General features: G+C 35.5%; 1 protein-coding gene across 1 annotated transcript in view; it reads left to right on the top strand.

The window, feature by feature from the left end:
* The window catches only part of SLC9C1 (solute carrier family 9 member C1), a 48,788-nt gene extending 29,933 nt beyond the window's left edge, over positions 1-18,855 (top strand). Inside the window, exons 14-20 of the mRNA XM_064495476.1 lie at positions 800-948; positions 8,583-8,708; positions 10,466-10,639; positions 13,091-13,222; positions 13,357-13,542; positions 15,036-15,144; positions 18,618-18,855. Coding sequence (XP_064351546.1) covers positions 800-948; positions 8,583-8,708; positions 10,466-10,639; positions 13,091-13,222; positions 13,357-13,542; positions 15,036-15,144; positions 18,618-18,700 — 959 coding nt within the window. The 3' untranslated portion in view covers positions 18,701-18,855. The remainder of the gene's footprint in view (positions 1-799; positions 949-8,582; positions 8,709-10,465; positions 10,640-13,090; positions 13,223-13,356; positions 13,543-15,035; positions 15,145-18,617) is intronic.
* The last annotated feature ends 6,158 nt before the right edge of the window (positions 18,856-25,013 follow it).

The following is a 25,013-nucleotide window of genomic DNA, read 5'->3' on the forward strand; positions in this document are numbered from 1 at the left end:
GGAGCCACACAAGGAAAGAAGTTATTTTTTCCTCCTTTTGCCACAGAGTTGCCAACTGGGGATTTAGGCTTTAAAATGAGTTGAAATCAGAACAGTCTAACAGATCACTGGTATGACTGCTAGGAGGCTCGATGCCCAAACATGACGACAGCCTATTTTGTGAGTCATGCTGGGTAGACAATAGGTCATTACCAGAAAAAGCCAGACAAGAAGTCATGACCAAGAAGAAAACCAAACAAGAGGTCATGACCAAGAAAAAGGCCAAATGTGGAATTTAAGTGGATGAAACTCTGATGAGCATCCAGAGATCTACATCAGACAGGCCGAAGAAGATAGATGGATAAGTCATCTGGATGCCCAAGCAGGGTGGGTGGAAAGGACCCAGGCTGAGTGACAGAACTTGATCAGAAGCCATATCTAAGGACACAAACTGTAGTCAGAAATCCTGGTTCAAACAGAACAGAAAAGTGGGTCATGGTCTCCAGACCTAGAGCCCTGAAGAGCCTCTTGGTGTCCAGGGCAAGTGCATTAGTGTAATTGTTAATCCCAGGACCGCAGCTATCTGTGCTTCTTCATGGGCTTAGAAACAAGTATGGGCTGCTGACAAGAAAATGTCAGGCAGAGCTCTGCAACTACTGGTAAACTTTGATTGACTATAGCAGTCTCTTCAGGGAGAGATACATTTCCCGGTGATGAAGGTTGTATTCTATGAATTTGAGCAGAAATATTAGCTTATTGTTCACATGAAATATTTAAACAATATCCTTATTTCAACTGAAAATATTTTGGGTTTATTTAGGCTACTTAGAATACGATCACCCAGAAATCGCTGTCACTATGAAAACAAAGGAAGAGATTAACGTCATGCTCAATTTGGCCAGAGAAATTATTAAAGTCTTCAGGTTAAAAGGAATTCTTCATAAAATTGAAGGTTCTGAAATTAATAAGGTAAGGTAGAATATTTTCAAAGCAAATATACTTACTTGATATAGTCAAGTATGATCTTCAAACCTGCTTTTGGCTCTTCCCAATATAGGCCATCCTTCAGATATAAACATCTAACTTAAAATAACTGTCTAAAGAAATCACTCACCAAAGAGAGTTTCCTTCCTGCAGATCCAGTGGTCAACTTCCCTTTCCTTTCCTGCCGCAGTAAGGGACCACCTCTTTCTATGCTCTGCACCCAGGTTAAAGATATAATGAAACTATTCCTCATCCTAGGCTACACTGGATATCAGTATGTTTGTGGGAATTGCCTGTGGCATAGAAACCATGATTTATAAGAACACTCAACTATAGGGTAAGAATCAGTTATATTTCCTTTCTCTAAGTTATTTAAATGTGAAAAAATAGAGAACAACCCAACTCACCCTGTAAGTACAAATTCGGAATAGCATAAGAAAAAACATTAAGCTATTGTACTTGTGAATACATATATAAAACTTCTTAACATAATAGTAGCTAATTGAATCTGGCAGAATATTGAGAGCATAATACACTATGACTAAGGAGGTTTTATCTCCCAAAATAGCTATATAACTCACTCATTAAGCAACTAAAGAAGAAAAATCACTTGATAAAATTCAATTCTCATTCATAATGTTCAGAGGATAATAAAAGAAGTGACAATCTTAACTGGATAAAGAATATCTAGTAAAAATCTGAAGCAAACTTTGTATTAGATGACAGAACATTTAGAAGTATTTTCATTAATGTTAGAAACAAAAGAAGAATAAACAGTGTCATTCCAAGTATTGAATGCTGTGCTGTAGGTCTTAGCCAGATCAAGAAGGGGAAGAAAAAGGAACTTGAGAGATGGAAATTTTGGAAAAGGGGGAAAACTATTATTACTTGTTGATTGTTTAATCTAAAATCCTAGGGAATTAACTTAAAATTAGTAATATAGGACCAATAAGATAATTCAATGGGATATCCAGCAATAAGATCAACATTCAAAATTCTTCCCTAATGGAAGAAAATGTGGAAAAATATTATATTCACCGTATCATTTAAAAACATTAAATCCTTAAGTATGAACCTAATATAAAGTATATATAGCACTGTGTGGCTAGAACTAAAAGGTATACTTGAGCAGGCAGAAGAAAGAATCAGTCACCTTTAAAACAAAACCATGGAAATTACAGTATCTGAGAAACAAAAAGAAAATAATTAAGGAAAAGTGAACAGAATCTAAGGGACCTATGGGATATCATCAAGAGGACCAACATATTCATTGTGGATGTCTCTGCAAGGAGAAGAGAAAGAGGAAGAAACAGGATATTTGAAGAAATATTTGCCTGAAAGCTTTCTAAATTTGATGAAAATTATGAATATCAATATTCAAGAAGCTCAATGAATTTCAAGTAGGGTGAACTGAAAGAGATCCACACAAAGACACATTCTAATCAAACTGCCAAAAGACAAAGAGAGAATTTTGAAATCAGCAAGAGAAGAGCAATGCATTACATGCAAGGGATCCTCAATAAGATTATCAGAAATTTCTCATCAGAAACTTTGGAGACCAGAAGGAAGTGGGTTGATGTATTCAAAGTGCTAAAAGAAATAAAAAAATCAACCAAATATCATATATTCAGGAAAGCTGTCCTGTAGAAGTGAGGGATAAATTAAGACATTCTCAGATTTTAAAAAAGCTGAGAGATTCATAACCACTAGACCTGCCCTGAAAGATGATAAAAAAGCATCCTGCAGATTGAAATGAAAGGACACTAGACATTAATAAAATCTATATGAAGAAATAAAAATTTCTGTAAAGGTAAACACATGGGCAATTATTAAAGCTAGTATTACTGTAATAATGATGTATGATTCCACTTTTTGTTTTCTACATAATTTGAGAGACAAATACATTTTTAAAGTAATTATTAGTCTAAAACCTAGAATTCTTATAGCTTTGGCTTATAACTCCATATTTTGTTTTCTACATAATTTAAGAGATGAATGGATTTTAAAATTTATTAGTTTATGTTTTAGACAGACAACATATAAAAATATAATTTTATGATATCAACTACAAGGGATGACGATGGAGCTGTTAAAGGAGCAGAGTTTTCTAAGTTACGGAAGTTAGATTGGTATAAATTCAAATTAAAGTGTTATATTCTAGGATGTCAAATGTAATCCTCATGGTAACCAAAAAGAAAATAACTAAAGAGTGTACATAAAAATAAATGAGGAAGGAAATTTAAATGTTTCACTACAAAAAATCAACAAAATACAAAAGATGACAGTAATGCAGAAAATGAGGGACAAAAAAGCTATAAGTCTTACAGAAAAAAATAGTAAGATGACAGAAGTAATTTTGTCTTATCAGTAATTAAATGTAAATAAATTAAACTCTCCAAACAAAACACAAAGAGTAGCAGAAGTGATAAAAATATTATTCAACTATATGCTGTTTATGGAAAAAATTGGATATCTACGTACAAAGGAATATAGTTGGATCCTTACCTAACACCATATACAAAAATTAATTTAAAATGAATACATCATCTAAATGTAACCCCTAAAATTTTAAAACTCATAGGAGTAAAAATAGGGCATATCTTCATGACATTGAATTTGGCAATGATTTCTCAGAAATGACACCAAAGGCACAGACAACAAGAGAAAATAATAGACAAATTGCATATCATGAAAATTTTTAAACATTTTAAATGCACATGATTCACTTCTTGTGCATCAGAAGACAGTATCAACAGAATAAAAGGCAACCTACACAATGAAAGAAAATAGTTGCAAATTACATATCTGATAAATAATTAATATCCAGAATGCATAGAGAACTCTTAAAACTCAATAACAAAAACCAAACAACTTAATTTAAAAGTGGGCAAAGAACATGAATAGATATTTCTCCAAAGAACACTTTGACAGATAAGCACATGAAAAGATACTTAACATCACTAGTCATGAAGGAAACATAAATCAAAACTACAATGAGATATCATCTTCATACCAATTAGGATGGCAATTCCCCCAAAACAAAAATAAAACTAAAAAACCTTACGCTGGTGGGAATGAAAAGTGGTATAGCCACTGTGGAACACAGTGTGGTGCTTCCTCAAAAATTAAAAATAGAATTACCATAAGATCTGGTAATTCCACTTCTGAGAATATATATTAAAAAATAGAAAGAAGGCTCTCAAAGAGAAATTTGTACACCATATTCATAGCAGCATTGTTCACAATAGCTAAAACAAGAAAGCAATACAAGTGTCCATCGATGGATGAATGGATAAGCAAAATGTGGTATGGGCTTCCAATGGAATATTATTCAACCTTAAAAAGGCAGAAAAAAATCTGACATATACTTAAAACATGGATGAACCTTGAGAACATTCTGCTAAGTGAAATAAGACAGTTATGAAAAGGTAAATACTGTACGATCCCATTTATATGAGGTACTTAGAGCAGTCAAAATCTTAAAGATAGGAAGTAGATGGTGATTTCCAGAAGCTGGGGGTGGGGGGGTGCAGAGAATGGGGAATTATTGTTTAATGGGTGAGGAATTTCAGTTTTGCAAGATAAAAAGAGTTCTGAAAATGAATAGTGCTGATGGTTGTACAATATGAATGTACTTAATACCAGTGAACTGTACACTTAAATATGGTTAAGATAGTAAATTTTGTATTTTGTGTATTTTATCAGAAGTGAAGAAATGGGAAAAAGAAACAGTGAGCAGTAGTTACCCTACTAGATAGTAAAACATGCTATAAATCCATAATAATCAAATAATGTGGAATTAAATAGAATTAGAAAATAATACGTAAATGGCACAGACAAGTTCAGTAGCAGACCTAAATATACATAGTGATCCAGTATACAGTAAGGTGGTATTGCAAATTAGGAAAAGCTATAGATAATTCAATAAGTGATGCTGAGACATTCAAGATTCATATGGAAAAAAACAACTTTGGGGTCGTATCTCACAACACATAGAGAAGGAAAATCTTCCAGATTTAAACATGAAAAATTATGCAAATATCATAATCAAATATAAAGAATATCTTTGCATTCCTGATGTGTGAAAAGTTTCGGTAAACCATTCACAAAACCCAGATACCAACAGAGGAAAGATTAGTAGATACTACTGAATACAATTTAAAACCTTATATGTTGAAATATATTACAAACAAGTTAAGAAGCAAGGCACAGCTTTGAAGGTATTTGCAACAAAAATTACACAGTAGTGATAGCAATAATACCTAAAAAGTTCTCACAAAACGATGAGAAAAGGACAAAGAATGCTATAGAAAATGAGAAAAGAATACAAAACAGGCATTTCACGATGTGAGAAGAAAATTTGCCAATGTGATTGAAAAGATATTTAATATTTCTAGTAACCAAAGATAAAGAAACTAAAGTATTAACAAATGCTATATTTTGTCCATGAAATTAGCAATAATAGAAAAAACTGACAATGTTCAATGGTAATGAGGTAATGAGAAAGTGTCAGACTTAAATATGGCAGAAAAAAATGCAAATGAATACAGTGATTCTGGAGGGCAATTTAACAAATGATAATTTTTAAAATACATACCTTTAAAACCAGCAATTACACATGTATAAATGTGTAAATATTCAAATGTAAACAAAGATATATGTTCGAACATATACTAGGAACGACCTAGTATGACCATCAAATTGGAATGATTATGTAAATTGTGATAATCCACACAAATGAACATTATGTACAAAATAGTATTACATAAGAAAAATCTGTATGTACTGACACAAAAAAATTCACCAAGATATATCGTTAGTAGGGAAGAAGTAATTTATAAAACAATATGTATAATATGATCAACTTTGATTTTTTTAAATTGAAGTATTGTTGATTTACAATCTGTTAGTTTCAGGTGTACAGCAAAGATTGATTCAGCACTATATATATATATATGTATATGTATTTCATATTCTTTTCCATTATACATTGCAAGATAGTGAATATAGTTCCTAGGCTATACAGGAACTATATAGCCTGGGAACTGGTTGTTTATCTTATTTTATATATAGTAGTGTGTATGTGTCAATCCCAAGATCCTAATTTATTCCTTCCCCCCCCTCTTACTTTCCCTTTGGGTAACCATAAGGTTGTTTTCTATGTCTGTTAGTCTATTTCTGTTGTGTAAATAAGTCCATTTGTATCATTTTTTTCTTAGATTCCATATATAAGTGATATCATATGATGTTTATCTTTCTCTAACTTAATATGATAATCTCTAGGTCCATCCATGTTGTTGCAAATGGCATTATTTCATTCTTTTTTATGTCTGAGTAGTATTCCATTGTATATATACATCTTCTTTATCCATTCATTGTCGATGGACATTTAGGTTGCTTCCATATCTTGGCTATTGTAAATAGTGCTGCTATGAACATTGGGGTGCATGTATCTTTTCGAATTGGAGTTTTCTCTGGATATATGCCCCGGAGTGGGATTGCTGGATCATGTGGTAACTCTATTTTTAGTGTTTTAATGAATCTCCATACTATTCTCCATAGTGGCTGCAACAATCTACATTCTCATCAACAGTGTAGGAGGGTTCCTTTTTCTCCACACCCTCTCCATAAGGGAGAATAGAAAAGGCCATCCTACCCCCCTTACACCACAGTGGAGCCATTGTCATAAACTGACTGTGTATATGCTGATGAGTTTCTGGACTCTTTTTGTTTCATTCTTCTACTTATCTATCATTGAAACTTTTTCAATGTATATCATACTGTCTTATACTGAAATTTAATAATAAATCTTCATATCTCACTGTGTATATCTTCCAGCTTTGGTGTTTATTCTTTGTTCAAGATTATTTTGACTAGTTTTGGCATTTTGTATTTTCAAATAAATTTTAGAGTCATCTTGTCAGTTTCTACTCATAACCTCCTGAAATTTCTGATGGGATTCCAGTAAGCCTGTACATCTATTTAGAGAAAATTGACATCTTTGTGATATTGATCCAATCTATTAACATAGCTCTTCACTTTATTAGGTCTTAATTTTGTCTCAATAGTTTATTTTTTCCACGTTAAGAGTACTTACACCTATCTCATTTGTGAATCTGAACTCTTACACCACACACCAGATGGATAGTACAAAGGTAAAACAATAAGCTTCTGGAGGGGAGGATATAGCTCAAGCGGTAGAGCGCTTACTTAGCATGCATGAGGTCCTGGGTTCAATCCCTAGTATCTCCCCTAAAAATAAATAAACCTAGTTACCTCCCCCCACCAAAATAAAAAATAATTAAATAATACAATAATAAATAGAACATAAATAGACCTAATTAAAACAATAAGCTTCTAGAAGGTAAAATAAAAATTTTTATAATTGGCTTAAGCAAAGATTTCTTGAACAGAACAGAAAAGTGGATTTAAATAACATTAAAATTAATAATTTCTTTTTATTAGAAAATTAAGGTAATGAAAAGACAATCCACAAAAAGGTAGAGAATATTGTCAAAATAAATATATCCAACAAAGTTCTCATGTCCAGAATATGTAAAAATCTCTTATAAATCAATAAGAACAAGACAGAAAATTCATTTTTTTTTAAAAATCAGCAAAAGACTTGAGCAGGCACTTCACAACAGAGGATGTTCTAATAGTCAATAAACGTAAGAAAAGGTGCCAATATCATTGTCAAAAGCTTAATGCAAATTAAAACCAAAATGAAAATACCAATACACAACCACCATAATACCTAAGTTTAAAAAAAACAAACAACCAGACAATACCAAGTGTAGGCAATGATGTGGAACACATGGAACATTATTAGAATGGGAGTATAAATTGATGCAATTACTTTGGAAAAATTGTTTGGCAGACTCTACTAAACTTGAACACATACATATCTTAAGACCCAGAAATTAGATTATATAACCATATATACAACAGAAATGTGTACATATGTACAGCAAATACTTCCAGCAGCATTACGAAATTCCAAAACTAGAGCAATCCAATCTCAATCCACAACAGATAAATAAAACTGTAGAGTATTCATAAAACGTAATACTAAACAACAGTGAAAATGAAATGAATGAATATTTGCTCCTTGCAACATCATAGATGAATCTCAGAAACATAATGTTGAGCAAATGAAACCAAACACAGATAAGTACATACTCTTTGATTTCATGCAGATAAAGCTCAAAACCACACAAAGCTAAAGTGTGGTAATAGAAGAGTGATTAATTTGGGGAAGAAGTAATGATTAGAAGAGAACATAAGGGAGGATTCTAGGGTGCTATAAATTTTTATTTTTTAATCCGAGCACTGGTTACATCTGGGCGATGTTTTCATGTTGTAAATGTTCCTTCAGTGGACATTTATGATTTGTGCACTCTTTTGTATATTTCCTATACTTTGGTAAAAAGGTTTACTTTTAAAAGTTCAGAATAATGATAACAGGAAAATGCTGTAACAGAAGAGGTTAGAGGTTTCCATGAATAACAAAAATCTCAGAAGAACAAGGAGAAGAAATAGTACAAAGCCATAATTATTTTAAACATTCTGTGAACACCGGTTTTCTTCATCTCCTTTCTTAAATGTTGTGGTTTTAGTTAATAACAGCCAGAAAAAGAGAGATACTTGATCTTCAACCTATATACAAACCGATTACTGTTGATGAGGCACTCCATCATGTTCCGTGGCTAGATAAAGACCAAGACTACATAAGCTTTATTCAGGTAATATTTTTATTTCTTAGTAATACCATCTTTAATGTACCAACAAATGATCTTTTTAAAAATAAAGATTTAATCACAATATTCTTCACTTTTAAATTCTTTAAATACCCTTTATTGCCTATAGGATAAAATCAAAATCTCTTTGAATGGCATGCCAAGTTCTCCCACAATCTGCCTCCTCCTACCCCTCCATCTTTACCTTCTGTCGCCCATATGTCATATGCCCCATACTCTATTTACACTAAACCACTCATGGTGCCCCAGGCACTATATGCTGTTTTCTAAGTCCATTCCTCTGTGAGTGCTATTTACTTATCTTGAAGTGCCCTTTGCTTTCACTTCTTTTCCCCCAAAACTTTCTCTGCTATTCCTTCTCTGGAAATAACCCCCCCAAAGCTACTCAGAAAAGCAGGCTTTGGAGTCAAACACCCCACCAGTAGAAGACCATCCTGTGGTCCATCCTGAGTTTGGAGGACTAAAGGTGTCACCATTGTCTCCATATATACCTTTATTATAGCATAATTACATTACATTACAATTATTATCTTTATATCTCTCTCCCCTACTCTATTTTTCACCTCTTTCAGCTTTTGAATACTCAGCCCCTACAATGTTGCATCTCACATAGTGGGTACTCAATAAACGTTTAGGGGGTGAACAAATAAATGAGTCTCACCTGTTATAATAACATCTTTTTCTATATCTAGCTAGTACCAAAAGAACGATTATATTTTTCCCCTACTTAAAATATTTTGAATGAATAAATTTTTTATTTACTTCATCATTTCAGAGCATGGGTATGTATAAGACATATATGTACCATTAGCTTTCATCTGTCCTAATTATTTTTCATCCAAATGAAATATTTTCATCCTTCCATTACATTCTTATTCGTAGATTAGACTGTTTCCTAATCTATGCATAAATACCCCATCTGAAATTGTACATACCCATGAATATCCACCTTCTTCTCTTTATTAGCCACAATTCCTATCTTCTATTACAAATTTATTGCTAACACAGTATCTCAGATCTTTTTGAGTAGTATTTACTTTAAAAGTGTAAAACTTTTATTAAAATGTAAACTCCAATCATTGCTAAAATATTTGTAGCTTATGTATTTGGTGATATTTGTAGGAAAGAGCCAGAATTATAACATATGACTGTGGAAATAATATATTTGAAGAAGATGATGAGCCCCAAGGAATTTATATAATTATTTCAGGCATGGTGAAGGTAAGGCAGAGTTATTTATAAATGCACTTGTGAGCGTTAGTTAAAAACATCATATGATTGAGAAAAATATCTTTCAATGTTAAGAACTCCATTGTTCCTTTTTTAGGACAGCAGCTACCATCCAAACAACAGTTTTCTTCCTCAGACATAATGGATAACACCACCCACTACCTTTTAAGCCATACCTTCCTGTAGATAACAAGAAACCTCAAAAGGATCATCATTAAGATGGAAAATTATAATATAAATTGTTATTTATCTTATGTTTGAGTTGAGCATTTAGCCATTCTGAGTAGGTGGAACCAGAAAGCTCAGAGTATTTAAGAGTATTTAAGAGTGCTTTGTTTCTAAGTCATTGCTTATTTAATAAATATACCTTAAAAGGTATGAGTAATACCTGTTCTCAAAACAGTATGTCAATATTAAAATTGTTAAAACCAAAGGAGAAAATGCCATAAATCAGATAGTTTTGATAAATTAACTGGTATATGTATTATTTTTCTTTCTTTGTCCCTGAACAGCTTCAAAGATCAAAGCCAGGTTTGGGAATTGACCAAATAATCTGGGAGTCAGAGGAGAAAGATTATCAGATAACTTACACAGACTTTGTGATCAGTGGGGCAATAATAGGAGAGCTAAACTGCTTGACTAATGAACCTATGAAATATTCTGCCACCTGCAAAACTGTAGTGGAGGTCAGAAAACATCTCTTTACGACTTACTGTTGAATCTTGTTAAATATCTAGGACCAAATTTAAGGTTATTTCTGTGCTTGTATATGTTTACAGTCTAGTGATAAGTTACAAAAACTGTATGTACTTATTGTCATTTTGTTACCATAGTAACCAGGATAACACAGATATATGTACATATTTGTGTGTATGTGGCATACTACTTGATCAAATTAAAAACCTATGATAGATACACAAAAACTAAAAATAAAGGAACACCAGTCCACTATTAAAGAAAATCATCAAACCACAAAGGAAGAAACAAAAAGAAAAAAGGAACAAAGAAGAATTACAAAAATAAGCAGAAAACAAGTAACAAAATGACAATAAGTACATAATTATCAATAGTCATTTTAAATTTCATGGTACTAAATGCTCCAATCAAAAGACATAGGGTTGGGTGAGGGTATAACTCAAATGGTAGAGCACATGCTTAGCATACACAAGGTCCTGGGTTCAATTCCCAGTACCTGCTCTGAAAATAAATAAATAAGTAAACCTAATTACCTCCTCCCCCTACACACAAAAAAGATTGGATGAAAGGCTGATTGGATAAAAAACAAACCCCATTTTTACGCTGCTTACAAAAGACACACTTCAGAGCTAAAGGCACACATAGACTGAAAGTGAGAATGGAGGTAAATATTTCATGTAAAAAGAAATGACAAGAAAGCTGTGGTAGCAACACTCATATCAGACAAAGTAGACTTTAAAACAGAGACTATAACAAAAGACAAAGAAATTATATAATTATAACAGGATCAATACAAGAAGAGGATAGAACATTTTTAACATGCATGCACTTAATATAAGGAACACCTAAATATGTAAAGCAAATATTAACATATATAAAGGGAGAAACTGACAATACAATAATAATAGGAGACTTTTAACACCCCATTTACATCAAAGGATGTATCATCTAGACAGAAAATCAATAAGGATACAGTGGTCTTGAACGACACATTAGACCAGTTAGACTTAATAGATATCTGTAGAACATTACATTCAGTAACAGTAGAAGACATTTCTTTTCAAGTGCACATGGAATGTTCTCCATGATAGATCACATACTAGGCCATAAAAGAAGTCTCAACAAATTTAAGGGGATAGAAATTATATCAAGCTTTTTTTTCTAAGCACAATGATAAAAAACTAGAAATCAATTACAGGAAGAAACCAGGAAAAACACAGATATATGTACGTGTGTGTGGGGAGCATATTACTTGGTCATAAAAAATAATGAAATTCAGCCATTTGCAGCAAAATGAATGGACCTGGAGGGTATTATGTTTAGTGAAATAATTCAGACAGAGAAAGACAAATGCTATATGTTATCACTTAAATGTGGAATCTAAAAAATTAAATAAAGGAATGTAACAAAACATAAACAGACTCAAAGCTTTAGAAAACAAAGTAGTTACCATTGGGGAGAAGGAATAGGGTGGGACATGATAGGAGTAGGGGATTAAGAGGTACAAACTACTATGTGTAAAATAAATACGCTACAAATTTATATTATATAGCACAGGGAAGAGTCCATATTTATAATAACTTTAAATGTAGTATAATCTATAAAAATTCTGGTTTACTATATTGTACACCTGAAACTAATATGATACTGTAAATCAACTGTGCTTCCATTTTAAAAATTAGGCAAAGGATTTGAGCAGATGCTTCACAAAAGAATATACACATGGCCAACAAGCACATGAAGAAGATTCTTAATATCTTTAGCTCTCAGAGAAATGCAAATTAAACTCATGATAAGGTGTCACTACCCACCTACTACATTGGCTAAAAACAAAAAGACTGAAAACCAGATATTAGTAAGGATGTGAAGCAACTGAAACTCATATATGACTAGTTAAAGTGTCAAATATTACAACCTCTTCTGAAAACAGATTGGCAGTTTCTTATAAAGTTACACACTCACTTCCCATATTACCAGAAATCCCTGTCAGATTCCTACCCAAGAGAAATAAAAGCCAACATACACCATGGCTTGTGAATGTATAGGAGCTTATTCCCAACAGCCAATAGTCTGTTCACTGTTAATATCAGTATTTTAGTATTGACCAAAATGTTTGCTCCCCTGATATGTTTTTAGAAATAATTATGTCTCTAGTTTGAAAGGTTAAATGATTTTGATACTTTGCTTCCTAATTTTTTCAGAACCGCCAAGAATGATAAAGAACGTCTCATTGGATCATGTGGCCTTTTAAATTTAGTGTATGACAAGATCACACGAGTATTTATTAAATATGCACATATTGTTAGGTTTCCAGGCAATAATATGAATCTATATCACTTAAATTCTTAGTTTTAATATTACAAATGTAAGTGAGAAATCTTGTTCCCTTAAATCACAGGTGCACAGAATGAAATATTAAATTGATATCTTCTCTCTTCCAGACATGTTTTATTGCCAGAAATCACTTGTATGAAGCTTTTGAACAACTCTGTCCTCACATTGAATATAAAATGTGGCTAAAAATTGGACTTTCTATTACTGCCAAAAAAATCAGAGAGCATTTATCTTATGAGGTAAGAGGTATTTAAGTAAAATTGTCCTTCTCTCTGAATGAAACTGCCCTGAAGTATTGTCAGAAATTAACTATTTAGGAATTTATTTTAAATTTTATAATGAACAATAGATTATGAAATTGTTTTTCTTGTAGGATTGGAATTACAAGATGCAGTTAAAACTCCATAACATTTATGTAAGAGATATACCAAAGTGCACCAAAACTGATATCTATGATGAAACTGTAATTTATGTCATCCTCATCCATGGAGCTGTAGAAGATTGTCAGTTACGAAAAACTTATAAGGCTCCTTTCTTAATTCCTATAACATGCCATCAGGTAAAGAAACATTGGTTCATGTCTTCAGGTCAATGTGCCATTTTTCCAACAATGTGTTAATATTAGCAAAATCATCACTTTTCCACCTTCTCATTCTCTCCTTTTCTCCTACCACTCCATAAACACACACACACACCACACACACAGCATACGCACCTCAAGTCCACTGATTGCTTTGGCACTGGGTAGCCCAAACACCAAGCTATTCATGTTCAATGTCAATGAAGCAAGCTAAGTTATACATTTTGGCCACAGTTAGATTTGGATGCAGTTGTAAATAGTAAAAGAGGGCCTATTAAGTTCATGTACATATTGCAGAAGGATCACCGTCTCTCTGGACCATATGAACAGTACTCTAACAAGGTTCTGCCAGCTCCATGCTGAAGTGAGTCCCAGTAGTATTTCCCCAGCTACTTTGAAAGAGAATGTGAAAGTGAAGGACTTCTCGTATTTAAGCTGTTAAGTTGCACTTCCAATCAAAATGAGAAGCTGTGCCCTGGGAAGGAGGAAGACGGTATATATGCATGCTTGTGTGTGTGTGTTTGTGTCTGTTGGGGTAGAGTAAGAGAGGCACTTGTCAGGAGGAATCAGGGAACATATGAAATAGAGCTACAGAAAGTAAATTGGAAGAGGGACTTAGTCAATTAAATAAGGCACATATTCTTTTAAGCAACTGATACATGACAGAACAGTGCTAGATGCTAAAGTGGTCAAGACAAATGAGACTTGGGACTTGCCCTCAAAAATCTCTCAACTAAGTGAAAATATATATATACACACACATACATAGATTGATAAACATTTACAGCTTTGATAGAAGTACTTAAAAAGTAGATTTGAGGTGGGGATAAGAGGACTCCTGAGGTGAGAACAGTCACAAGAAAGTTTTCTAAGTGGACGCCACCGGCACCAATGTGACGTTCAGTGAGAAGAAGCGAAACATTATTCCTAATTATTCCTTACCTCTATTCTTGAAACCATAACAACAGACCTCAGTTAGGGGTGCTGGTTGGGAATTTAGTTGGTCAAGCAAGAGATTCCCAAGGCAACCCAAATCTGCCCAAACATGTCCCATGCCCTGGGCATAAAGCCCTGCTCGCTGTGGATCTGGGTACCAATGTAATTCAAAGCATACCGAAAATGGCCATGAGGTCAGAGGATTTCTTGAAATCCATTGATTTTTAAACTTTCTTTTTGCCACAAAGAAAAACTCTCTGGGTGATATTTTAAAGGGTTTTTGTTGATTAACTCTTGAACACTTTTCCCAGTTGTCAGAAAAATGAGCAAGATATTTAAAAGTCAGTGAAAGCATATAGAATGTTGACTTTCACAAAACCAACATATCCAGGTATTTAAAGATATGTATCTAATATGCATTAATATTTTCTATTTATTAATATTTAGAAAGGGCCTGAGATAGTAGCTTACTAGAAAGACATTTTAAATTGTATGGGATTTACTCAGAAATTAGCTTGTAATCTGTCACCTTTCAGATACAAGGCACTGAAGATTTCACAAAGGTAATGATTGTTCAAACTTCAATTGATGTGAAAAGATTCAGATGGAAGACTAGAAAAGATATACCGTCACAAAAACCATCTCGTTCAACAACCTCAGGTATGTGAGTGACACTTCTCTGAGTAACTGTGAACTTACTTTCCCTTCATAAAATAGTCATATTTGTATTTGGAAACTTACATGCACTCAGTCTAGAGTACTGAGGAATCCTTTTAACTGCCATATTTGACATTCAATGTGTGAATTAAGACTGATAACATCTCAGTTGTAGTTACAAATTATTCTGTATTTTCCATCTTGCATTTTTTTGTTTGTTTGTTTGTATGTTTGCTGGTCCGTCTGCTCCAAGAAAGCATGGATCGTAACTCGTTTGCTTTCTCATGTATCCTCATTACTTACCAATGGGCCTGGCACTCTCAATGCATATTAATATAAAAGTATTTGGGGGATGTTGGGACAATACATGATATTGTCTCTCTACTTTCCAAACTTTCTGCATATTTGTTACCCAATCCTTAAAATAAAAGACTTTTAATCTCTTTCTAAAAAGTGACCCTACTTCTTACCAATTGAAATTTCCACCACTTCACATCACAGGCCCTGGGCCTAAGTGATCCAAACCTGTTTGAATTTGATGGTTGGACTAATTGATGCGGTCCTTTGTTTCATTGCTTGACCTAACACAGTCTTTTCTGAACCAGCTGCAGGCAGAACAGATGAAGAACGCTCTCAAGATGAAATAAGTACTCAGGTAAACTTAAAGCAGTCTTCTGAAAAGTTTTATTTTGGGTAAAAGGGTCTCTGGAATTTATGGAAACTACCAGTGCGTTTCTCTTGCTCTGAAGGAGTTCACCTGCTAATTATTTTATAGATTTTGATATGAACGCTTTCCTCCAGCACACGGTACAGTGGAAACTGTATTTATATTTTTAGGTTAATGTCAGAGAAATTACAAAGAAAAATAAAGTTCAGGAGATGCCAGAATATTCTTGAATTACATTAGCAACCAGGCCCCACCAGGGTGCGTACGGTCACAGTGTAGAGAGCCCTTCTCCACTTGTTCTCAAACTTTGATCTGAATACGTTACTGCCACCTCAGCTACGCATTTAGGATCTTCCGATTTGCAGGTGGTTTGCCCTGGTATTCACAATGCCTGTCACAAAGCAGGAGCTCAATAAAAAAATGCTCTAATCTAGCCTACCCCAGGCTAACTCAAGTTATGCAGAAAGCCCCACAAATATTGATTAATTCCATGGTCCATGGTGAACTTGGATAGGTCGTTTGGGGATGTAGGAATCTTTAAAATCCTGGGCCAACTTTGTAGCAAGATCCCAAGTTATAAAACACTATCAGGCCATGGAATTGACACTGGGACAAAGAGAAATAGAGTGAAAGTACAATTGACTTTCCAAATTCTAGAACGTGGAACCCATTCCCATTTTACATAAGGGACTTGAGCATCTGAGGATTTGGGTTTTCACAAGGGGTCCTGGGACAAATCCCCTGCGGATACCTAGGGACAACTGTACCTCATTACTTCTACCTGAGCCTGTCTGTAGACTGGATTTTAGGAAGCTTCAGGTAGGGTAGAGAATTTACTTTTGATTCTAGTCTTTGCCAAGCTGTTTGTATTCCTGCGGGAGATGCTGATTATAATACCCAGAATCTGAGAAATATCTGCTACCAATACACAAGCCAGAAAATTGTATATTTGATTGTTAAAAATGTCTACATTAACCACGTCCATTTGCTCTACTAACAGTAGGCACAAAACTCAAAACACATGGTCCCTCTCCCCCAAACCTCTCCTCACAAGTGTATGTTGAATAAAAGGTGATTATCGGTTCTGTGGCGGATGCTAAAGGTGTTTTTCTCATGTTTGTCTTTAAGTCAAATGTGTCCAGGTTCTCAGGCCTTCAAGAGGCCAACACTTGTCTTTAATACACAAGTTCCCATCCTGCATGAAAGCAGGAAGTGGACTTCCTCCCTAAGAACTTTGGAGTCTTCCTGGGGAAGCTTTCCCCAAATCTTCCCTGGTTGTTGCTTCTTGCCTGGAACTCCTGACCCAATAGCATAGGGGCTAAAAGCAAGGGCTCCAGCATGAGACTCTCTGGCTTGCCTCCTGGTTCCATCACGTATTAGCTGTGTGACCTTGGGATGCATTTCTCATCCCGCCTAAGCATCAGTTTCCCTGTCTGTAAAACAGGGATGTAACAATCCCTGTCTCATATGGTGCTGCTGTGGGGATTAAAGATACATGCTGCATTTGGCATATAACAAGCAATACATGCATATAATGTCCATTACTCTCTGCTGACCCCTCCTTACCATTGTAAACTACTTCTCCAAACTTCTCTTACTCTCCCCATATTAATTTTCTAAAAAAAAATATATACAGTCACCACCTCTAATTCTAGCAGTGGCTGCTGAAGACTAGGAAATAACAAAGGAAATTACAATTAAAAAACAACCAGAAAAAAATGATGAGAATGACATTTAAGATAACACATTAGATGGCTTCTAAAACTCACCAATTAGGCCACCATCTCCTCAGCCCTGGCAGGCTGCCAGACCTGTAGGATTCCTCTGAATAGCCTATTTGGGGGAATAGAGGGAGGAGCCAGGTAAGCTAATGCTCTTCCAGTACATATTCCCCTAAAATGCTGCTTTTTCTTAATTAAAAAAAAAAAGATTGCATGGTGATTGTTAATGTAGAGGAAGCAGTGTGGAAGTGAGAGACAGTCCATTAAATGGTAGAAACATCTGCTAGTGAGACAACCAATTGTGTTACTTAGTAGATGCTTTTCCTCCCTGATGTCAGGTCCTAGCTGTGTTGGTGGGCTGGCTCCCTTCCCACTCCCCTCAAACCATTCCCCCACCACCACTGCAGAATTGTGGCTTTACCTTTACACAGTGAAAAAGCCTTTCACAACATCAAGCAGCCCCTTACGAAGGTTCTGGTCCCCAGGATGGAGCACGCAGTGTCTCCACTGCCAGAAGTCCCAGTTCTTGGTCCCCTGCTCTACAGACCAGATTCAATACCAGTCCTGTTTTATAAATCTTATTAAGAGTCTCGCTCTTTGACTCCTGTCTCCTATCTCAAATTCTAGAATCAACATCTCAGAGAATCAACTGATATTACCAAGGAGGAGATGAACATCTATGAAAACCTCCAGAATAAACCTGAATGAAAGTCTGGTAAACTGCCTCAGTTTCCCCGACATGATCAGGAGCACGCCTGTCCCTGGAGATGCAGACTGAAGCCAGAAGTTTCTTTGTCCTTTGTGTGATAGCGTGCATTATCCCACTTTCCATGAGCCAGCTGATCCTTCTAATGACACTAGTTCTAAACTCTAATTTGGAGACTTAACTTTAGAATAAGATTCCTTTATCTAGATTTCTGAAAACTTTATACTCTCATGGTTTTTTCTCCATATTCTGTTACTTAATCTCGAATGCAACACTGATTGCTCGTAATTCGGCAAGTCATTTTTCAGGCTGCCATGTCTTGTGGAAGATAGAAACAGGCCATAAGCTATGACTTCATTTTCAAGAGCGTATGTTCTGCTTAAGGAGACAAAACATACCAGAAGACAATTAAATAACAATACAAGATACACTATGAATAGTGCCAACTGAAGCTAAATGAATTTAAAAGAGAAACAGGTAGAGACCGAGCATAAACAAAGACTTTGTAGAGAAAGGAAGCAGATGTTCAGAACAGAAGACACAAGAGAGCGAGACTTTTGAGGAACAATGACTAGACCGGTCTGGCTATTGGCTATTCAAAATGTGGTGTCTATGGGGAAATATTTGTGTATATATGTGCTTTATATGGCTCTATATTACATTAAACATATCCCTGGGTTTAAAAATGACCTTCAGATAAATTGTTTTATTTCTTTTTTTTCCTTTTTCAGTTTTATTATGTAGAATTATTACAGTTCAACTGCACATACACATTATATTGCATGTAAATACATATATACAGTATACTTTGAAATTATTTTATCTCCATTTCAAAAATGTTAGCTCTTGCATGCCACTTCCTATGATAAAGATCATATTTAAAAATAGATTTAATGGCTAACAATACACCATGAAAAAAATTATTTACAAAAATTACTTGCAACACAATGAATATCTTTACATGGGAAAGATGTATACATAATGCCTAGGAAAACACTGTGATTCCAACAGGTAGACTTATGAACAGCCATTCAGAGACAAGGCAATAACCAGTACATGGAGAGAATTTTAAACGCAAAATTAGACAACATAAAGTATCAACATTTGCTTTCTTAAATGAGCAATTTTATTCAATGGTAAAGTTTATTTCCTTTGAAATAGATGAAAATAGAGTGAAACTTGTTTTCTCATAGACAAGCAAAAGTAATTTGTAACAAAAGTCATAAAAATGCTCACATACAATTCAGTGATTTTTCTTCTGAGAATTAATCTAAAGAGAGTAATTCAAAGTATTCAAGTAGATATATGTACAAAATGTCTAGTTACACTACTATTTCTAGTAGCAAAACTTTTTAAACGTCCAAGTGTTCAACAATAAGAAAGTGTAAAATTTCACTACAGAGCATCTGCACAAGGAATATCATACAACCATTAAAAAGACTGGTTGGAAAGGGGAAAGGGGGTGGGGGAGGGATAAATTAAAAGTTTGGGATTAGCAGATACAAATTACTACACATAAAACAGATAAACAGCAAGGTCCTACTATATAGAACAGGGAACCATATTCAATATCCTGTAATAAACCATAATGGAAAAGAATATGAAAAAGAATATACTTGTGTGTATAAGTATAACTGAATCACTTTGCTGTACACCAGAAAGTAACACAACATTGTAAATCAACTCTACTTCAATTAAAAAATAAAATACAAAGAAGGATAAACACAACTTAAATTATGTTAATTATATTACAAAGATTTTAGGAATATGCAAAAAAATAAAATGGTTAAGTAGTCCAATATAAAAGAGGTAGGCAAAATTGCACAAACAAATTTTTTAGCATGAAACAAGGCCAGAAAAGATAAATCCAAATGATGCAATTGTATGTTAGAAGGTGAGATTGGGGAAGGTTTTGTTTACTGCTCTTATCTTAAGTGGTTTTGTTACTTTTATAGTGAAAAAATATGATCATAAAACTATCAAGCATGATTTAATTCACAGTGCTAGGAAAAGGAGTGGTAACAGCCAGCGCTGAATCAGTGAGTGATAATGACTCCAGGCAGTTATTCCCACAATGGGAAACCTTCCTCCTGAAAATCCATAATCTAGCCCTGACCAGTTCCACAGACTCCCCTGGTTTCTTGGATTTGGGCTCTCAGTTTAAATCACGCTGCCACCGCTTTATGACGAGTGATTCACACTCACCTGCTCAACTTTATTCCTTGGCCTCATCAATAATGATCCAAAGATGTTTCTCATGGGAATGAAACTGACCCTCTAGTACATCCTATTCTGGGTTGTGGATCAACATTGAAAGATTCCAAAGGTTTTGTTTTTTTTTTCCTTTGTTTTTTCCCTTCTCCTTTCCAGGAATGGTTGACAAGACTGTTCTGAAGACTAACACACGTATTGGCACTGCTGTCTTGAGACGCCTCCTGTTTTTGAAACACATTTCCCCCCCTCAAGAGGGATCAACTTCAAGTCGAATCTTGTGTGGATATTCTCGGTGCCACAGGGAAAGAAATTTGGTCCTTGCCACCATTCCATTTAAAATACGTTTTTTGCAAAATTTCCTTGATTTAAAACATCTATTATTTAAAGTGTCTAAAATATCAGAAAATCTTTAAGTTTTAGTTTTAGAGCCAGAAAATAAGCTTATGCCACTTAGATAGTTTGCATATTATTCTTAGAGCAAAAATGTTTTGATTCACTTTATGAAAAATAAAATGTTATTAAAATGTAGTTAAAATGTTGCTCTTGAACCAAGGATTGATTTTTGCCTTTCATTACACTTCACTCCTCTTGGAAGCACTCAGTGAGTTCAAACAGTAGTGAATGGAAACGGATTTAGGCTAAACCATGTAACTCTGTCCTAAATGAAACTTCCAGTATCCACTTTGTTCACCATTACATTTATAACCATGAGCACAATGCCCAGCATGTAATTTTTACAAATAACCTTAACAGTGAAAAGTTACTGAGTGCTTTCTGTATGCTAGTGTAAAACAAATGCTATACAGTTATGAATATATTTAAACTTCATGGCAACCATACAAGGAAGGTATTATTATTTCCGATTTACAAATGAGTGAACTGAAAGAGTGAGTGTAACTTGCCAGAAATCTCACAGCTAGTGAGAGGCAAGCAAAGATTTGAAAACCAACCCTAAGATTAGCTATTTTACCATATATCCCTCCAGTATCTGAAGAATTAATAAAAATTTAAATATATGTCTTCAGGATCGTGCTTCCACTCAGGGGTTGGGAAATGCTGTTCCAAATTTTGTTCTTGCCACACCTGGTGGTGGGCACGTTTTCAGAAGCTGAGTGGGGAGACTCTGTTCACAAAATGTGCTTGTGGAGAAGACAGTCTGGTCAACTGCTGTTGGGTAAATTGAACCAAACTATCGCTTCTGTGCAAGACTAACCCCAACTGGTTGTTTTGCTTCCCCCCCCCCCCCCCAGTGATAATTACATGAAAGCTGTTTTAGTGTCTGAAGAATCTTATTAATGAACACCCTTCCTCTCCTGATTTCTGAACCGATTGAAAATTAAGGATGAAAACAAAGGATGAAAGCAGTTAGAGCCTAAGACACCTCCAACCCTTGCCCTCCGCCCCCGCCCCCACCCCGCCGCAAATACACACACCTTTATTAGTAACTGAGGTGACATAGAGCACGTGGTCCCCTTCTGACCCCCAAATTTGGACAGATTGACCACTGCAGGCATTTACCATTCACTGAGTGCATAACTGAGACCAGCAGAAAGTAGATGTCTAAGGGCAAGCTCACTTCCAAAAGAAATCAAGAAGGGGTTGGACAGAGAATATCCAGGTTCTGCTTCCAAATCTATCAACCTGATAAGTTACTACACCTCAGCAGAACAGACAAGGAGGTGGTGATAAGGCAACGGGGCGTTAAGGCAACGGAGAGTGAAGCCCTCAGTCTGGACACCGAGAGAGGAAGACGTGCCCTCCCTCAGTGACAGCGAGCTTAGTGCGCACCAGACCTCTGCAGGGGGCGTTGCCCTCATTTTAGCTTGGGCAATCAGTACACGAATTTTAGGAGGTAGGTACTATTACCACCCCGTTTTAAACAAAGTAATGGAGCTTAAAGAATTCAGGTAAATTATTCCAAGTCACAGCTAGACGTGACGACACTGAGACCCAAATCTCCCAAGCGCATTCAGAATAATTTACAATGCTTTTAAACTTCTTTAGATTTTATTTTGGAAATCTAAGCCATTGGAGAAGAGAAGGATACACTCCTCAAACGTTAGTCATTGTCAGTGTTCGACTAGGTCTGTGTCCTCGAGCCTAAACACTTCCACGTGGGGAAAGAAGCCTGAACAAGGCACTGAGATGTGAAATAATCCCAGCACCTTGCGTCCCCACCGTCGTCAGCAGGGTACTGTGACTGGGTGCCCAGGATGCTGCCTTCACAGGAAGGAAGGTGTTGCTCAGCCTTTGGCCTGAGGAGGGCGCTTGGAGCTCACTTTCATTTACTCTTCAGGGGAAGTTACTTATTTGCTTACAAGGCCCAGAACACTCTGCCTTTAACATTTTTAGATAAAAGATTTTCCTTGGTCCCTTGACCACTGGGATTTTTTAAATTTAGCTTTTAACTTTTACAGTGCTTAAACCTCGTTTGTATTTTTTTCCCTCTAGTTACATAATCTATATTCTATGTTAGCCTTACTGATGAAAAACAGGAAACTTTGCAGCTGAAGGATCTTTCTTCCCAAGAGCCATTCATTCCCACACAACGGCCCAAACAATGACAGGGAAGTGTTATGCCATCCACCTGCCCAGTACATCATTAATCTATTAATATTAATCTATTAATATTAATATTATGTTATATTATACATTAATTTATTAATGTATACATAATTAATGTATCCCCAGTACATACCTTAAGAGTCCTCTTAATGAGCTGAACAAATTCCCATTTTTGTTTCCAAACAGTCCCCTTCCCATTAAAAACAACCTTCTGTTTTATTATTGCTCTCAAGAAGACATATCCCCAGAAAGCAAAATCCCCAGTCCCAAAGTCCACTTAAAGAGGTCTTGGAACTGTGTTGCTACTTCCTTTTTAAAGCCAAATACTCCCTAATGAGGAATATCAGCCATTAACAGTCATAGTTTTCAAACACATAACTCTCTGACACTAGCCAGGACTCCTAATCGACTCACATTCTGGACCACGGAGTAAAGAATTAGAAAATCACACTCAGGGAGATGTCTCAGTACTACCCCCCAGGCAGGCCTCGCCCCTCTACAAGACTTCTGCAGGGAAGCAGGCTGCAGAAGCCACTAAACTCTTAGATCCCCGACTCCAAGAATTCTTAAATGAGCTAGCTCTTGTCCTGTCATAAGAAGCTCCAAAAGAATTCTTCTTAGCATAAATAGCTCTCCCAGCTCCCATCTCTAATCACAAAAGCCTAAAAAGGAAGGACTAGGCCAGAGGTGGATTTACACCGTCTAGTTCTTTGAGGCTGAAAGGGTTCAAAGAGTCACTCTTAACCCAAAAGGCCTCTAAGCTGCCTTGGCAGCTGAAGTCAGGCTGGACTGGAAAGTGCCAACTAAAAATCACTGGCCATGGGGCTCTGCAAGAGCTAAGTCATGAGCCATGGCAGCCACTGCCCTTAAATGCACCCTGCCAGGGGCTCGGGGTCGGGGTCAGGAAGGAGGAGCTCTGTGCTCTGGGAAGACAGGCGGGACAGGACTTCAGGTAGTTAAATATTTTCAGAAGAAAATTTTATAAACTTATTATTTCTTCCCATACTTAGAGAAGCAATAAAATCATTAACTGAGGTATCTGTTCTTCATGACTACCAGTAAACTTCTACTGAGATGTGTGCTTGGTTGCAACCCCTCCTCCAAAATTACGTGTGTGCTGACCTCCCCCTTACCTCTTCGGAGCAGTTCCTCAGATCTACCTGAGAGGCTGTCTCCTGAGCCGTAGTCCTCAGTAAATCCCCAAATAAAACTGAACTCACAGCTCTCACGCTGTGCATTTTTTTTGGTTGACAAATGCACACAAGAACTGGGAAGTCATAACATACTCCAACCACTTAAATATGTTTTAGACTTTCTGAACGCAGTGGAGTGATACGGGCCCAAGTTCAAAGCCAGACCCATCCTTCCACAAGTACTTATTGAACAGGACAATGGATAAATAAAGTCATGCCCTGTTTGAACTTATATCCTAGCTCTCTTACTATTGGGGTGTCTGGAGCAAGTCCCTTGACTGCTATGAGCTTAGTGTCCTCATCCACAAAATAGAGGAAATGGTATTTAACCCACAGAATTCTTACATGAACAAATAAGAAATTGTATCCAAAATGTTTTAACACAGTGCATGGATTATAGAAAGCTCTCAACAAATGATTGTTCTGATTTTATTCTCCTGTGATCTTGCAGGTGTAGCAAAACAGGCTTAGCATTGGTCATGAATTCTTACAGTAATGCCTATGGGTAGGAAAGTAAATTTAAAGATGCCAACTCGTTCTCCCTCTGATTTCACCATCATCCGCTTACAAACATCCAGGCTTTTATTTCTAGTTCAGTTAATATAATTTCTCATTTGTATTAGGCACTAGAGTAAAACCAAAAAAGATAAAGAGAATGTATGATTCAAAGGTTTGTTATTTTGGCTTCTTTGTGTGGATGTGTATTTGCTGTACTTTTATTTGTGGGATAGAAGTACGTTACTTAATCCAGAGTCATTTTCACAGCAATAAATGTGTATATTGTAAGTGCC

This window comes from Camelus dromedarius, chromosome 2, assembly GCF_036321535.1.
Source record: "Camelus dromedarius isolate mCamDro1 chromosome 2, mCamDro1.pat, whole genome shotgun sequence".
NCBI classification, from domain to species: domain Eukaryota; kingdom Metazoa; phylum Chordata; class Mammalia; order Artiodactyla; family Camelidae; genus Camelus; species Camelus dromedarius.